Raw genomic sequence first — 18,327 nt, 5'->3', positions numbered from 1 at the left:
TGAAATATTATTATTATTATTATTATTATTATTATTATTACTCTGCCTTTTTCTCCACACTGACCTTGGAGATTAAAAAGAACTGCTAAGAACATAGGGGAAAATCATTTAAAAGATCAAATACTGATAGAGTTAAATCATTGCATTTTGGAAGGCAATGATGCATTGGATAAAGCGTGTTCTCCCTGAAATGAGAGCACGTGTTGCGGTGGGGTCTGCCAAGCCAACCCTATGTTGCCAGGCAGGTGAAAGTGAGCTGGCCTGGGGCAACGATTGGATGGCCGGGTTGCTGGGGCAAATTGCATGTTGCAATGTGGTGGGTGGGACCAAAGGTTTTAAATATTGGGGCACTCAGCTTTTGCTTTCTCTTTCGCTGAGTGCATTGGATCACCTGCCCACCCGCCCTGAGTTCCAGTTGACCTTGCTATGCCTGTCATGGGGTCGTCTGCCTTTGGGGCAGGGGCCTAGCAGGAATTTTATCCATTTGGCTGATTGGCTGGTGCCATTTGGTTTTTGCCTACTACTTAGCAATTCGTCACAACTTGTAAGGTTGCGGTTAGGCATTGGTTATAAAAATTGTTTGGAGGAGGGGTGAGGATAGGCTGGGCCTGCCCCTCCAATGGTGGTGTGGAAGGGAATTACGTTAAAGGAATCCAGGGGCTTGCCATGATTTCGTCCAATCCCTGAAATGGGACCAGGGCCAGCAAGCCCTAGGGAGCAGGTTGGGTGAGCGGTGAGGGCCTGTGACTCAGCTCCGTTGCTCCCCAATATTGTTTTCCCTTCACTGGCTTCTGAGGGAGTTCGGAAGTCAGTTCTGTCCCAGGCGGGGGGACAGATAGTCTTAACCAATGCCTAAGCAACCACTCACAGATTATGTATTTTAATAAAGTTGTGGCCAAAATTATGCCAAAAACCTTAAACAAAAATTATGTGTGAATTGTGAATTATTTTGAGGGGTGGCTTGGGGACCTCAACACGCAAAACCCTGCATGTAGAAATACAGATATCAAGGGAAATCCGTTTCCCTGACAAGCTGGTTTTCCATTTGCAGGGAGCACCAGTCTGGAACATTCCAGATGCACGTTTACCACCTCACTGAGCAGATACTAGGCTCCCGTCATTTGCTAGGAGGCTCTGTGCAGAAAAAGTTTCCAGGCCTGCCAACGAACTGTCAAACCTGGGACATGGAACGATAAATGAACCGCGTCTTTGCTATTACACAATGCCGCGTTCAACAAAACTGTTATGTAGCAGCAGCCAATGACAGTGGAAGAGGCTTAGGAAGAGATGGGAAATAGCAGTCATTTTGCAGCCCTGTCCTGTCTACGCTTCATCAAGCTAACAGCCGCGCAACATGTCAAGCGAATCCCCATGAGAGCGGTGCTGTCTGTAGGATCCAGAACAGTCATTCAGCAGCACTGACAGGAAAAACTTCACCAAATGGAAAAGGGAAAGGGGAAAAAAAACAACCCACCAGCCAATCTAAGTCTGGATTTGATGCTCACATTGCATGCTGAGAAATTCAGTATCCATTCAGAAATGTCATTTTCATTTCATTTCTCACCGCCAGCATTTAGACGTTGGGGTTTAATAACTCACTCTCTCCTGGCAGACTTTAAAATTGCTCACATTTCCCTCCCCTTTTTTATCCAGTTTGAGGTCAGAATTGAAATTGCCATACATAACTTCTCCTTCTTCCTTCTGGATTGACTTGCTGGGATGGGTGGAGGGAGAGAAGGAGTTGAGATCATAATCCTAATTATAGGAATTTGGCCTTCTTTATAAACTGGAAGTTTTAAGTCGGTTTACAAGATCACAGTCTAACATGTCATTCAGAAAACGAAAACAAGAAAACACTCCACTGCGAGTTGATTGCATCTTCCCCAAGGGACCATCTAGCTATAGAACTTGCATTTGTGGCTGCCCGTCTGCCCTATAATTAAGAAACTGTTGCTTCCTTTCTGTGCATGTTGCTACGCTGCTGGAATATTCATTTTAAGAAGAAGAAAAGCTTTTTGCACTGCCGTCACCAAGCTATGGAATGAAACTAGCAGCTGATAATTTTCTTACATCAATAATTTTCTCTCTCTCATCGTTTCCCAGGTATATCCAGAATGTGATGTCTCATACAATACGGAGGTGCTATTAAACAATAATTGTTCTGATCGGTGTTGACCAGTTTTTAAAGAAACAAATTCGGAAAAATCCCACCATATGTGGAAACATTGCAATAATCAGTTGTGTCATTGTAAGAATCATGTAGACAGTATGACACTGCAATGGTTTAAAGCACTACATTAAAACGGCTCTTATTTATAATGGATAAAAAGAGTTACTTGTGTTGTGCCTATTCATGGAATTTTATATTGTCCCCTGTGGTTTTTGCTTCAAATGCCACATTATTCTGATGTGTGGGTGTTTTTAGTGACTATTTTGTAAACCGCTTTGTGACCCTTGATGTTGAAAAGGGGTCTATAAATGTTGTGAAGAAATACCGGAAGCAAATACTACATGTTGTTTGCTTTTCTGCCAAGAACACTTACTGTTTCTTAGATTCTTTATGGGTCGCATTGACTTGGCCCTATGGTTTTTGTGACTGGGACACTGAACAGGAACATACTGTAGGGCGACATGTTGTCACCAAAATATATTAAAAAATTAAAAAAATGTCCAGTAGCACCTTAGAGACCAACTAAGTTTGTTCTTGCTGTAAGATTTCATGTGCACTTCTTCAGATACCTGCATGCACACGAATGGCATGCCATTGGTCCCATCACCTCTTGGCAAATAGAAGGGGAAGAAATGGAGGCAGTGAGAGATTTTACTTTCTTGGTAATTGCAGATGGTGAAAGCAGCCACAAAATTAAAAGACGCCTGCTTCTTGGGAGAAAAGCAATGACAAACCTAGACAGCATCTTAAAAAGCAGAGATATCACCTTGCCAACAAAGGTCCGTATAGTTAAAGCTATGGTTTTCCCAGTAGTGATGTATGGAAGTGAGAGCTGGACCATAAAGAAGGCTGATCACCGAAGAATGGATGCTTTTGAATTATGGTGCTGGAGGAGACTCTTGAGAATCCCATGGACTGCAAGAAAATCAAACCTCTCCATTCTGAAGGAAATCAGCCCTGAGTGCTCACTGGAAGGACAGATCCTGAAGCTGAGACTCCAATATTTTGGCCACCTCATGAGAAGAGAAGACTCCCGGGAAAAGACCCTGATGTTGGGAAAGATGGAGGGCACAAGGAGAAGGGGATGACAGAGGACGAGATGGTTGGATAGTGTTCTTGAAGCTACCAGCATGAGTTTGAGCAAACTGCGGGAGGCAGTGGAAGACAAGAGTGCCTGGCGTGCTCTGGTCCATGGGGTCATGAAGAGTTGGACACGACTAAACGACTAAACAACAACAACGACAAAGGTGCTACTGGACAATTTTTTTGTCTTTTATATATATTTCAACTGTCAGACCAACATGGCTACCTACCTGAATGTTGTCACTGGTCCCACTTGTGTGAACTTACCCCCAGCCGTAGTCAGAGGATCCATGTATTAAATAGAATGCTTGTTTTTGGATTTTTGTGAAATATGCAAACTATTCCTTTACCCTCCTTTGGTTCCCATCTGCAGAAGCGATGACTTCCAAGTTGCAGAGAAGTCAAAAGCATCACACAGCTCTTGACACTTTAGCTCGGAGGCGTTCTTTTGTACCCTTGCCCTGGTGGGGCTTCTGGCGACGCAGTCCCCTCATTATAAGATTGCGGAGAAGAACTAATTGCATGCGCAGCTGAAATCCATGTTGCCTCCGAGCCAAACACACAAGACTCTTGAAAATCTACATATCTTTCAACAAATCTACCACTGCCGGATGTTAGATCAATATTGAAAAGGACGCGTTTAAAGAACTTGAGCTGTAAATTGCAGGGACGCATGTCTCTCCTGGTTTCAGCACATGCTGGAAGGTCATAGTACCAAGCTGGCTGTACAAACCAATCATTTTCATCATCTGGTGCGAACCGCAAGCTCCAGCTCCCTGAGGGAATGGAACAGGAGAATTCCCATAGCAACCTTTGCATCACAAGACAAAATAGAACGAGAGACACAATATCCTTATATGAAGTAATTCAAACAAAAAGGATTCAGATGATTAAGTGGTAAGAGAGCTTGACAAATACAAATTCAACTGGGAAGCAAATATTGGTTTTAAAACGAAAGGCTCCTAAATGGAATATTTGCATTAACTCTTTATTTATTTAAGCTGTCTTCAAACGCATTTCTTCAGACGCAGTAAATATCGTTGCACCTTTAGGATACGATCATTTAGAAAGAAAAACACACACAGTCCTGTGATTTCTGACTTCTTCAAGCTGAAGATTCGGCCAATGCAGTAGGTGTTTTGCATTTATATTGATCTGCTGAACTTGGCCAACTTGTTCCTTTTGTACTTTGTAAACCCTGGAATTGCAAAGCATATGCACAAAGGAACATTTTAAAAACAAACAACTGTTTATCTCCCACGGCTCCCCCTCTCCTTTCCTCCTCTCCAGAAGCATCACTAACAAATATAGACAGATGGTTTAGCTGCTAGGGCTCAGTTCTGGTCCCAGGCCCAGCGAGTGACAAAGGGAAAGGAAGGAAGTGGGATCATGTGGGTTTGTGGTGTGGGTGTCAGAACCAGCAAGGCCAGAGAATCACTATGCCTTTTATATGTTTCCATGGAGCAATTCCCCAAAATACATGGTAACAAGCTCATCGCTCGAGCTCCCTTCCTTCTGAGCCCTTCAAAGCACTGCTGTTTGCCGAAATCTTTGGAACAAAGAAAGCGGTGATCAGTTTGGGAAAATGATATCACATCTTTGAGGTGCAATTACCTGTGCAGTTTCTGTGTGCTGTGAATTAGTTTTCATTTTTCCTCAAAGAAACACTGTCTGTTCCCTCAACTTGGGTGATTGCCAGCGAAACCCACACTGAAAGGATTCAAACACCTAGCTGATACCCATACCTAGCACACAGGGCTGGCTCACCCATGAGGCAAGGTGAGGCGAGTGCCTCAGGTGGCAGGATCCAAAAGGGCAGCAGATCCAGCTTTCAAATAGGTAAGGAAGCTGTACAGGGTTTCATACAAATAACACTAGCTCCTTCAGGAGTGAAGATGTTGCTCCAAATGTTGCTGGACTACACTTTCCCATCAATCTTGACCATGGGTAGGCAAACTAAGGCCCGGGGGCCGGATCCGGCCCAATTGCCTTATAAATCCGGCCCATGGACGGTCCGGGAATCAGCTAATGCTATGAGCCCTGCCATCTCATGCTCAGGTTGTAAAAAGATAAAGGGACCCCGACCATTAGGTCTAGTCGTGACTGACTCTGGGGTTGCAGTGCTCATCTCGCTTTATTGGCCAAGGGAGCTGGCGTACAGCTTAGTCATGTGGCCAGCATGACCAAGCCGCTTCTGGCGAACCAGAGCAGCACACAGAAATGCCGTTTACCTTCCTGCCAGAGAGGTACCTATTTATCTACTTGCACTTTGACGTGCTTTCGAACTGCTAGGTTGGCAGGAGCAGGGACCGAGCAATGGGAGCTCACCCCGTCGCGGGGATTCAAACTGCCAACCTTCTGATCGGGAAGTCCTAGGCTCTGTGGTTTAACCCACAGCGCCACCCACGTCCCTCTTTACATGAGTAGAATGTGTATTTTTATTTAAAAATGCATCTGTGGGTTATTTGTGGGGCATAGGAATTCATTCATTTTTTCTCCCAAAGTATAGTCCAGCCCCCCACAAGGTCTGAGGGACAGTGGACCGGCCCCCTGTTGAAAAAGTTGGTGACCCCTGTTCTTGACCACTGACCATGTTAGCTGGGGGTTGATGGGAACTGGAGTCCACCAATATCCAGAGGGCCACAGCTTCCCCATCCCTGATTTAAAGATTTGGGATTTTGAGCAGCCTAAGACTGGGAAAAGATAGAGGTGGCAATGAGGCATGTTGGGCCCCCATGACTCCTTCGAAATCTCTAGCAGCTTTGGAGTGGGTGACTCCCGGACGATACAAGCAGAGGGGAAGGAACTTTCTGAGAACTTATTTCATTTACCTTACGATCCAAGACGAATTTTAGACAATTCCTTCCTCTTTCAGCACCGCCCCCGCTGCCATGCACCAGCCCGCATTTCAAGGTTTCCAGTTCTTTATCCAATTATGCACACGGTCACATCAAAATTACTTTTTCTGTTTTTACAGAGTTTTATCAATTCACAAATGCAGATAAAAAATTCACAGCAGAGATAGAAAACCTTTAAGCAAATAGAAGGAGGTGAAAGATCGGGTGAATGCTGCATGCTTTGCCTCAAGTGAACATACTTGTAAACATGCTCACATTTCATTGGATGCCAAGATTGGACACACATCCTACCTTTTGTTCTGGAAGCTTCTAGAAGTGAATGTGATGGCGGCGAATGCAGGTACCTTTCCCCCATTGACGAGGGGGCGTTCCCGTACCATTTTCTTTCCCTGTACTTTTCAATGTGTCAATATTCTGTGTTAAGTTACAGCCCCCTGGAATCCATGTTCTGCCACACCCCAAGGCAACCATTTTGTGTCACGCCACAACTCCGCAGTCGCCATTTTGTGACTGGCACCCATGGCACTTTCTTGATTCCAAATGGGCTCATTGGCCCCAAAATGTCAGCAAGCTCTACCTTATTATAATGGAATTTCATTAGAATATGCTTTCGGCATGTTATATCTTTAAAAATAAAATAAAAAAATAAGTGTGTGGAGGTGGAACAATCACAGCCAAACATTCCCATCTGTGTCTCAGCTTCTTCTGCAACCGAGTGTTGGCATGCCTTGGGTTTCAAGGGAGAGAGGGGGGAAATGTCCTGTTTTCATGTTTTTATAGTAATGAGCTGTGCAATATGCACCATCCAATTACAGCTGTGTTTTGTGGAAGTACTTCAGCAAGTACTTCCACACTAGTCTGAAGCATATTCATACAGACATAAGATCTAGTTGCAGGATCAGGCCAATGCCTCATCTAGTCTAGCGTTCTGCTTTCCCAGTGGCCAATCAGAAGCCCGAAGGCTTCAATAATGCATTTGGCTGGCATGCATATCTGTGGTACGATAAGGTAAAGGCACATAAAGCATTCAAAAATTATATTGTTAGAAAAGCATTGTTTAATGTTTGGATAAGATATAAGGATTTGTTAGAAAAGAAAACCCCAAGATGGTTGTCACCAATGGAAGCGAAGGCACAGAAAAAACTCAATATGGAGGCCAAATGGCCGAAATATTGGGAAATTTTGGAACAAGATGGAGACAGAATAAAACTGCAGAGTTTTGAAAAACTGAAAAACAAAGTGTGAGATTGGCTCCATTATTACCAAATAATGGAGGCATACAATTTGGACAAAAAAGTTGGCTTCCAGGTAGATAAATCAAAATTGGAAACAGAATTGTTAGATTCAAAAATTAAGAATTTGTCAAGAATGTATAACTTGCTGTTGAAATGGAACACTCAGGATGAAACGGTAAAATCAGTTATGATCAAATGGGCACAAGACGTTGGACATAACATAATGATGGCTGACTGGGAACAGTTATGGACCACTGGTATGAAATTCACGGCATGTAATGCCCTAAGAGAAAATTTAATGAAAATGATTTATAGGTGGTACATGATACCAGTCAAGCTTGCAAAAATTTACCATCTGCCCGATAATAAATGTTGGAAATGTAATGAGACTGAAGGTACATTCTTTCACCTTTGGTGGACATGCCCAAGGATTAAGACATTCTGGGAGATGATTTATAATGAAATGAAAAAGGTATTTAAATATACCTTCCTGAAGAAACCACTCTCTCTGTGGTTTTCCTCCATCCAACAATAGGCAGTTTAAAAGTGTGTTGACAAAAGGCCAGAGTATATTATTCAAACTTGTCTGTTAGCTACATATCCCCATTTCTTCCTTGTGTTTCAGGCATAATTCTGATCATTCCAGCTGTGTATATAATATCAATGGTACATTTGGAACCATCCCATCTTGTAGCCTTGACTGTACATTTCTATGCATGTTTACACAGAAATAAGGGTGGGGCTCTTGCAATTTCTTATTTTTCCAATCTCAAATCAGTTCTCCACATTTCCATATCAGTAATGTGATACCTTGTTTTTAAAGTCCTCCCGAAAATTTCTCCTAACATACAGGTTTGCGTGCAATATTGCTCACTATCCACAATTTGGGAAAGCCTGTTTCTACTAAGACTTGTATATCCCCTAACATAAGGCATTTTTGTATGCAATATATGCATTTTTACCCTACCATATGCATTTTCTTTTTCTTTTTTACGAGTGTGACTTTAAAAAGTGTGACTTGAAAAGGATTGTGTTTTCAATCTCCGTATTGCTTCAGAAAGTGCAAATTTGCCTTTAAACCAAATCAAACTTATTCCCCATCCCTATTCAGAAGTCAGTTCCACTTTGTTCAGTGAGGCCTGCTTCCAGGAAAGACTGCAGACGCCCTTTTGCTTCGGCCTCGTTTAAATAAAAATAAAAGTAATTAAAACGGTTCACCAGCAGTCATCTAAAGAAAACAGGTAAAGCATAAGGACATTTCCAGATTGGAAGAAATTTAAGGACTATTTACAGAAACATTGCAAAATTAATGAACTTTGAAAGATGCTGGATTGAATTTATGTGGTCTCTAGCTGTTATGGTAAAAAGAATTGGTATAAATATTGTTTAAGTTACAAAATTTAAGAAGTTGATTGGAAAATAAGTTGTTAGTTAAATGGAACGTTAAGAGATTAGGATTTGCTGGATAAACAATCTGAACTAGAAAACAAGAAGGGGAGGTATGAGGAAGTCAAGGAAATATGTTATTGAAAATTGATATTGAAATTGATTTGTTTTTAATATTTTTTTTCTTTTTTGATTGTATAAAATTGAAAACTCTAATAAATATTTATATAAAAAAAGAGGACATTTCCAGCCAAATAAGTAGGCGGCTGAGATTTTAACAGAGCACTTGGGATGCATGAGCTGTGGCCTGAGGGAAAACAAATGTTGACAACCAAGAATACTTAAAGAAATGCATCCCCAGAGATGGGGCTCAATGGGTGATAAATTGCCAGAAAGATTCCTCCTGAAAAGTAATATAAAGTATATAACCACATAATATGTTGGGGGGGGGGAGGTTAGTGGCATTTTGATGCCTCCATATAGTAAAACTATAAATGAATTATTGAAACAAGAACTGTTTGGCATACTTAACATAAGAGTATTAGAAGAAGGAAGATCATAGAATGGACAGTATTGTGATGTGAAGGAGCTTTGTGTTCATGGACTACTTGTGAGATTCTTCCTTCCATAATTTACAGCTCGGCTGGATAAGGAAAGCAGAAGTACGAATTTAAAAAATGTAACACAAAAGGGAAACCTGACTAGTGGGCGGATTAAAGCAAATGTGAAATGTGCTATGATGTAATCAACAAAAATGGCCACCTGCTCTTAGGAAACTACCATTGTCCATCACCTCCCTGATTTGTGCAACACACTAGGAAAACACCCCCCCCCCCTTTTAAAAAAGGGAAAGAGTGTGTTCTTAACTTGCAGATTCAGAAGCGGTTTTCCTGGTGGGCTAGAGCCACAATGCCTAGCATCCCGGTAACAGGTGGTAGAAAGAGGTGTGAGGGGGCTACCAAGGTCATCTAGTCCAACCCCCTGCAAGCCAGGAAGCTTTGTCCAATATGGGGCTCAAATCTATGAGATACAGAGTCTCATGCTTTACCAACTGAGCTAAGCTAGTGTTGCGGTTCCAACCCACCAGGATAGAAGCTTCTGTGCAGATTAAAATTTACCATCAATTAATCACCACTTTAATTGGCTGATCTAGCAATAATGAAAGTGTACGAGCCTTGTTTATATTGATTAATATAGAATAACATCATTTGTTTCTGCGTGTGAGCGTGCAAACACACACACACATACACACACACGTACGTACACACACAGTAGTCTGACAATCTAAAAATAAAAATAAAAAAATCCTGGTGTCAGACACGTTAGACTAATTGGTGTTGAATCTGCCGTTAGCGGCATCCGCATTCCATCTAGTGAAAGCTTGGCTGCAATACATTTACCAAGAAAAGATTTTATTCAGCGATTGTTCTGAAGTCTTATAAATACCCAAAGCCAGTTAAACAGGCTGCACCAATGAGCATAAAGAGAGAGAGAAAAAAATCGTCTTAATCTTTATTTATTAAAATGGAGCTATTTTTACATATTTAAAATATTTTATATCCAAATTACAGGGTATTTAAAAAGAAAAACCAGATAAATGCACAAAACTGGCAAAAATAAAAGCAGATCTCGCTCCCACTCTGACTCAGTTTGGATCCGGTGCTAAACCATGATTTGGTGTTATGAGTGTTATAAGACTTGCATTCTCCTTCCTCCAGCACAGCCATGAGGGAGAGTTTGGGCATTTTTGTTCCATTTTTGATTAACTGCTGCTTATCATCCAAACCCAACAAACCGTGGTGAATCTTGACTATGGTTAGCTGAAACAGACCGACTTCAAACCATGGTTTAATAACCAAACGATGCTTTTAACAAACCTTAGTTTAGGGTTATGACATACTGTATTTTTCGCACCATAGGACGCACTTTTCCCCTCCTAAAAAGCAAGGGAAAATGTGTGTGCGTCCTATGGAGCGAATGCAGGGGGGAGGCAGGTGGGAAAAGCCCCCAAGAGCCGCACACAAGCTCCGTGCGCTCTTGCGGGCTTTTCCCCAGGAGGGAGAAGGGACTGACTGGCCGCATCAGTCCCTTCCCCCACCTCCCAGGAAAGCCAGGAGAAGCCATGATCTCTTTAAAGGGATTGCGCGGCTTCTGCGGGCTTTTGGGAGAGGTGAGGGAATCCCCCCACCTCCCAGTAAAGCCAGGAAAGCCCTGTGCAGCGTCTCCCGGCAAGGAGAGGCTGCACGGGGCTAAAGGGGAAGCCAAAACAGCGAGCTGGATCCATCCCGCTCGCTGCCTTGGCTTCTTCCATAGCTGCGCGCAACCCCTCCGGCAGTGAGAGGTTGTGCGCAGCCTGTACACTGCTCTTTGGGGCTGGGGGGGGGAAAGATTTTTTTCTTGATTCCCCCCCCCCAAAAAAACTGGGTGCACCCTATGGTCCAGTGCGCCCTATGGTGCGAAAAATACGGTAATGTGGTTAATCAAAACCTTCCAATGTCTTCCAAGATCTCATCCTCATAACATTAACCATGGTTTAGCAATACATCCTAAACACTACCCTCACCTCCTCTATAGATACAGACCATGATTCAAAATATAGTCCAGGACTGTAGAATACCTGAGGTTTGTTTTCTACATGTTACAGAATTTTAACAGCTCTATGGAAAAATGGATTTGATCTCATATGCTGAGAACTTCTTTGGCTAGACATATTTCGGAAGAAGATTAAGGAACAGGTCCTTGCTGGCGGAAGTCAATGCTGATCTTCAGGTTCTTCCAAGCGAATGTCTGTTTGAGATGTCAAGAAGGACTCCCAGGTAGCAAGGCACTTAAAACAAGAGAGGGGAAATTAAATTGAAGTCTTGCAAACCTGTTCAAACATCTTGATGTGCGAGTAATATAAAACAAGCAGTAGGGTGAAATGTTAGGACCCATTAATTTTCCTAAGGATAGCAACAATTTATGTCCATTTAAAAACCACGAGGAGTGATGAGCAGGGCCACAGCTTATTCTGACAAGTAGCTGCTTTGCCCATGTTCAGGAAATTGATTCCTGGTAACTGGCTGCTTATTTTAGGTACTTTTAACTTGAAAAGGTCTGCACTGATTATTACAGTCTTGATCACACGACAATAAAAGGTCAACGAATACTGGCTCTACGGATGGCAGCTCTTTAGGCGAAGGATATAAAAAAGTCAGCTTGCCTTCCTCTCAAAAGCACAGGGGCCTACCCCTTATTTAGTTACAGCTTTTACACATTGCTCTTTAGTCATGAAGCACACAGGGTTCATTCACAGATCTGCTTGCCTTGTGCCTAGAAAGCACGGGTTCAAGCAGTTTTGCGCCTGTCCCATGCTTTCTAGGCACAGATCTGAGCGGTTTTGCCCTTTTCCCTCTGCTTTTACCCAGAAAATCCGCTCTCTAATGCTAAATCAGAACAAACAGCAACTCATGGGAAATCCTATTGCTGTTTGTTCTGATTCAGTGCTAAACTGCAGGCTTTCCTGTTTGAATCTTTGAGCGTCAATTGTGAGCACGAAAAGGAGAATCGGCTAGGCGTGGAAATTGAAATTTATCTTGAATTGTTTTGAAGATCGATGAAAGGAGATGCTGGGGGATATTTAGTAAGCAGGAAAATTAGTCAAAGTCTTAATAAAGAAGGACACTGAAAAATGATCAGGGCTTTTTTCAGCTGGAATTCAGTTCCGGCACCTCTCAGATGGGTGCCATTGCCATTGTAAGAGAACAAGGGAGATGTTCATGGTGAGTTGCAGCGCCATTATTTCTAGAAAAATAGCACTGAAAATGATTCTATGTAATCACATGGTATTATGACGAGGGCTGAGCTGAAGATCTAAATAATTTTGATTGGTTCAGGATAAGGATGTTGGGTTGCAACGGCTAAGATTGCTGTGATCCTTTGAGTGGTGAGCAGAAATCACGTGTCTAATAAGAAGCATTGCTTTCACTTGAAGCTGGCATCGCTTTCTTTTGGGATTATGGGAGGGATGCCTCCAGTGTAAGAACGCTTTTAAATTTATCCAACGCAGGTGGCGCTGTGGGTTAAACCACAGAGCCTAAGACTTGCCGATCAGAAGGTCGGCAGTTCGAATCCCTGCGACGGGGTGAGTTCCTGTTGTTCGGTCCCTGCTCCTGCCAACCTAGCAGTTCGAAAGCATGTCAAAGTGCAAGTAGATAAATAGGTACCGCTCTGGCGGGAAGGTAAACGGCGTTTCTGTGCGCTGCTCTGGTTCGCCAGAAGCTGCTTAGTCATGCTGGCCACACGACCCGGAAGCTGTACGCCGGCTCCCTCGGCCAATAAAGCGAGACGAGCACCACAACCCCAGAGTCGGTCACGACTGGACCTAATGGTCAGGGGTCCCTTTACCTTTATCTTTACAAGGTGCAGAATTCAGCTTCTCATGAAACACTTTCTAAATTAAAGGCCAAGTTGGTTCCTAGCCCCGGTGGTTGTGAATACAGTGTAACCTTGGTTGTTGAACGCTTTGGAAGCCGAACAATTTGGAACCCAAACGCCGACAACCCGGAAGTGAATACTTCCATTTTCGAACATGCCTCGGAAGACAAACAGCTTCTGAGGCACATTTCTCCATTTTTAAAAAGGAATTTGCCAACCAGCAATTGTGCCTCGGTTGTCGAACATTTCGGAAGTCGAACGGTCTACCGGAATGGATTACGTTCGACAACCGAGGCTCCACTGTACAGGAATTCAAAGTATTGCTAAGCAGATTGTTCTGTCTGCCCACCCCCCATCCCCTGTGGGCAATGATTCTGTGCTAATGATTTTGAATACAGAGGTGGCAGCAACTAAGAAATATACAACAGTGTGATCTTCCATGCATATAGTGGAGGTCCCAGTTGGATCACAGCCTCCAGTCCTTCTGACTGTAAAGACAGACTGTGGATCAATTTTACAGTAGCCACAACTGTGGAAAGCGCTGCAATGTTGTCATGTAACACTGGCTAAGGGAACACTTTACTGCTCTCCAGTCAACAGAATGGAGCGAAAATGCATTGCACTGGATCAGAAATTACTTCACATTTGTAAATACTTCATAGAACTTGCTGATGCATCAGACAGGATTATGGTGTAATTATTGCAGTTGCTAATGATCTTTAGGCACAGCTACATGCAAAATTAAAATACTTTCTGGGTTTCCCCCTATAGCTGATGTTCTGGTTTATATGTTGTAACTTGCAATGATATTCCCATGCAATATGTCATTCCAGGCAAGCTTCTTTCATTTCGTTTTTTGGTCGTTATCCTTTCCCTGTGACCCAGAACAGTTTTATGAGTAATTAGATCCGTAAATTACAAATCCAATTCCACACATTAAAATTAAACTCCGTCTTAACATTTTACACTCCTTTGGTGAGTTTGTGCTAAAGGTCCTTTATCTGGAATCAACCACCTCCCCGCTCCTTGCTAAGGGAGCGGAATGGAATAATTTCAGAGTAGCTCAAATGAATGCCTCAAAAGTAATGTCACTTTTGCAGCTGATGTTTTTGCAGAAGAAAAGGCCTGGAGAGCCTGAGGCACAGAGACCTACTTTTGTATTCGTATGGTTAATTATATATCTTGTCAGCTGGAGCAGAGCTCTGATCTCCGACAACAAAATAAGCCACAGAAGGATCTGAATTTTGGAACACACATTTGGTTACATAAATGTGGATAAGCTTTAAAAATTGAATAACTTATGTAAGTAAAAGAGGCTCTAAATCATTGTGTTGAAAGGCAGCGCTACACTGTTGCTTCAAAGGTGAGTCACTTACTGTGATTTTAATTTTAAAATGTCTTGCTTTGTCAGTTATAAACGAGAGCCGTTTTAATGTGCTTCTTTGAACCAATTCGGCTTCATACTTAAGCTGATGTCTACATGGTGTTCATCTTTGGTATTGCTTGTTCTTACCATGGTGCACCTGATTACTGCAATGGTTCCATATATTGCTGGATACCTATCTATCTATCTATCTATCTATCTATCTATCTAGGGACACAGGTGGTGCTGTGGGTTAAACCACAGAGCCTAGGACTTGCCGATCAGAAGGTTGGCGGTTCGAATCCCCATGACGGGGTGAGCTCCCGTTGCTCGGTCCCTGCTCCTGCCAACCTAGTAGTTCAAAAGCACCTCAAAGTGCAAGTAGATAAATAGGTACCGCTCCGGCGGGAAGGTAAACAGTGTTTCCGTGCGCTGCTCTGGTTTGCCAGAAGCGGCTTAGTCATGCTGGCCACATGACCCGGAAGCTATACGCTGGCTTCCTTGGCCAATAAAGCGAGATGAGCGCCGCAACTCCAGAATCGGCCACGACTGGACCTAATGGTCAGGGGTCCCTTTACCTTTACCTTATCTATCTATCTATCTATCTATCTATCTATCTATCTATCTATATATCATCTATATTGCTGGAGACATTGGATAGTACCTCCTGATCACCTGTCTCCCTGGCTTGGAAGTTTCTGCCCAGCGCTTCCGTCCTGTGGCCATTGAGAGCTTGGAGTCCCACAATCCTGACTTAGCAGATATAATAGACAATGTCTGCCTCTGAGTATTCCTTAAACTGTGACCCTTGAACAGTTAAGGATTATATGCCCATTATATATTGTCTTAACTCTAAGGGAAGGGTGTAGAACTTTACTCTGCCCAAGGAATGCAATCCTTCTTGTCTAACCCTTTAGGGCCTACATGCCAGTGGTGGACATAGCCAAGGGAAGCGGGTGGCACTGTGTTCTAAACCACTGAGCCTCTTGGGCTTGCCAATCGGAAGGTCAGTGGTTCAAATCCCCATGATGGAGTGAGCTCCCACTGCCCTGTCCCAGCTTCGGTCAAACCCAGCAGTTTGAAAGCACACCAGTGTAAGTAGATAGAAAGGTACTGCTGCAGCGGAAAGCTAAATAGTGTTTCCATGCGCTCTGGTTTCCGTCATGGTGTCCTGCTGCACTAGAAGCAGTTTATTCATGCTGGCCACATGACCCGGAAAGCTGTCTGTGGACAAACGCCGGCTCCCTCAGCCTGAAAGCGAGATGAGTGCTGTAAACCCCATAGTCACCTTTGACTGGACTTAACCGTCTAGGGGTCCTTTACCATTACTTTACCTTATAGCCAAGGAGAAATAGATGTGGCTACTACCTCCTGAATATACAGGGGCCTCCCCACTCGCATGTGATCAGCCCACAACACGACTGCTGATGTGTGTGTGCTGGTTTTGGTGCTGAAAGGAGACAGGGCAGGAGTGGAGCAGGCTGGAACTGACTTGCATGTGTCCCACTGTCGCACATGGCAACCCGGAACGTAACCCCCATGTATGCAAGGATTCCCCTGTACTCATATGATTACATATAGCGGCCACTACCACAAAACTGCCCCCGCATATTTTCTTCTTGAAGTCATGTTCTCCCTGCCCCCTCCCCACTGCCCTGAGCTCTTTTGTGTGGTGCTGGCAGTTTAGAACCGTGCACCCGGACAAAGGAGAGCTTGATGTGAATCTCTGCTCAGCTGTGAAGACTCAACAGGTACCAGCCACTTTCATTCAACCTAACATTCCTCCCAGGGTTGCTGTGAAGAGGAAGTGGGATAACCCTGTGTAGGCCACTCGGATGAAGGGCAGGTTATAAACCTTTTTATTTAAAAAAACAATTGGGTTGAATCCGATTTCTGCATGTGCAAGGTGAAGTATGGGGACTCTAAAACAGAGCTGCAGTAGATAGGGGGCACTGTTTAAAAATCAGAAGGAACCAGAAGAACAAATCCACCATTGGGTATTACTTCTAAAGTTATTGCTACCCCACCCCTAATAATAATAATAATAATACCGTATTTTTCGCCCTATAGGACGCACCGTCCCATAAGGCGCACCTAGTTTTTTGGGGGGGAAATACAGGGGAAAAAATTATTTCTCCCCCCAGGCGTGGGGCTGCGGCGGGGGAGGCCCGAGCTTCCCCCGACCCCAGCCCCCAAACAGGCAGCTCTCTGCAAGCCGTGGGAGCCCAGCGCTGGCTCCCGCTGCTTGCGGAGAGGTCCGCGAAGCCTGGGCGCGCTGATCTCAGCGCGCGCAGGCTTCGGCGTGCAAGCAACTCTCCGCAAGCAGCGGGAGCACTCCCGCTGCTTGCGGAGAGGTCCGCGAAGCCTGGAGAGCGAGAGGGGTCATTGCGCACCGACCCCTCTTGCTCTCCAGGCTTCAGCGAAAGCCTGCATTCGCCCCATAGGACGCACACACATTTCCCCTTCATTTTTGGAGGGGAAAAAGTGCGTCCTATAGGGCAAAAAAAAGACGGTAATTTTTCTTTATACCCCACCTTCCCCAGCCAAGACCGGGCTCAGGGCGGCTAACACCAAGTATAAAAGAATTGATTAAAATACAACTTAAAAACAAGATTAAAATACAACATTAAAATGTGGCGTCATTTCAGTAGAAACTCAAATCAAAAACTTTTTGGGGATGAAAACGTCAAATTTTCACCAAGGCCAACTATCCAGACTGCTCCTACGTGGGCCAGAAAAAAGCCAGGGAAGTCCCCAAATAGAAGTTCCATCAAAGAAGGAGAAAGGAAAAAGGAAAGAGGGGAAGGGGATCAAGTTGATTCCAAGCCAAAGGCCAGGTGGAACAACTCTGTCTTACAGGCCCTGCAGAAAGAAATCAGATCCTGCAGGGCCCTGGTCTCATGAGACAGTGTGTTCCACCAGGCTGAAGCCAGTGTTGAAAAGGCCCTGGCTCTGGTTGAGGCTAATCTGACTTCCTTAGGGCCCGGGACCTCTAGGGTGTTGCTATTTATGGACCTTAAGGTCCTCCGCGGGTCATACCGGGAGAGCTGTTCCGTTCATGGGGTGTGGCTGCCGTCACATGCTGACAGCTTCTAGGAGCCACAGGTGAGAGCTGAGTGCAGGGTCGACACCAAAGGTGGACAAACTATCTCAGAAGCAGCATGAAGTGTCCACCACCAGAGAAACTACCCCTCCTTTAACACCCCATACACAGGCTGGTGAGGGTAGCCAATGGGGTCTCAAACCCTCAGTGAGTCAGGGACTTCCCATCCATGTGAACACAGGCTCTGGCAGGTTGAGTGGGTGAGACCAATAGTGGGCCCAGTGGTCAAGAAGTGAGTTTCTGCATGTGTTGTAGAGGGGGTGAGGCGCTGGTGGGGCTCATCAACATGGGAAGGGAGCTCCTCTAGGAGAAGGAAAACTCTGATCCTAACCTCTACTGTTTTGCGGGAGAAGAAGGGGCTAAGGAGTAAACCCTACACAAATCCGAAGTGGAGCTCCTAAAATCGTTAAATGGCTCCTTGTACGCCTCCTTTGGCAACTCTTGCAGCCAAGCTGGGGCCAAATGTATTGCTCTCATTTCCTTTGGACCACATCAGCGAGGCTAAGGGGGAGTTTTGTCATCTGGGCAGCCTGGGAACTCCATACACACTTCTGGGCTCACACCCTAGGGAGGTCACTTCAGAGCTGCTAACGCAGCAGTTTGACTTCACACCCGGAGGCTCACTCTCTTGTTATTTTGAGACAGACAAATGCCAACAACCCCCAGGGCTGTGTACTCTCTCCTGTACAAACTCCTCATTCTACAACACTCAT

The 18,327-nt window shown here is 44.2% G+C and overlaps 1 protein-coding gene and 1 long non-coding RNA gene across 2 annotated transcripts in view; both read right to left on the bottom strand.

Moving 5' to 3' along the window:
* LOC310765611 overlaps positions 1–18,327 on the bottom strand; it is a 377,156-nt gene that overhangs the window by 11,182 nt on the left and 347,647 nt on the right. The gene's annotated exons all lie outside the window — the stretch shown is intronic.
* Positions 10,233–18,327, bottom strand: part of SNX7 (sorting nexin 7) — a 52,760-nt gene continuing 44,665 nt past the window's right edge. The window contains exons 9-10 of the mRNA XM_083620711.1: positions 11,199–11,559; positions 10,233–10,631 (exon numbers count right to left, since the gene is read on the bottom strand). Coding sequence (XP_083476837.1) covers positions 11,485–11,559 — 75 coding nt within the window. The 3' untranslated portion in view covers positions 10,233–10,631; positions 11,199–11,484. The remainder of the gene's footprint in view (positions 10,632–11,198; positions 11,560–18,327) is intronic.

Source organism: Podarcis filfolensis (genome assembly GCF_964270895.1).
Source record: "Podarcis filfolensis genome assembly, chromosome: 6".
Classification (NCBI taxonomy): Eukaryota; Metazoa; Chordata; class Lepidosauria; order Squamata; family Lacertidae; genus Podarcis; species Podarcis filfolensis.
Note: the sequence above shows the minus strand (reverse complement) of the source record. Positions and strands in the feature narration are given on the sequence as shown.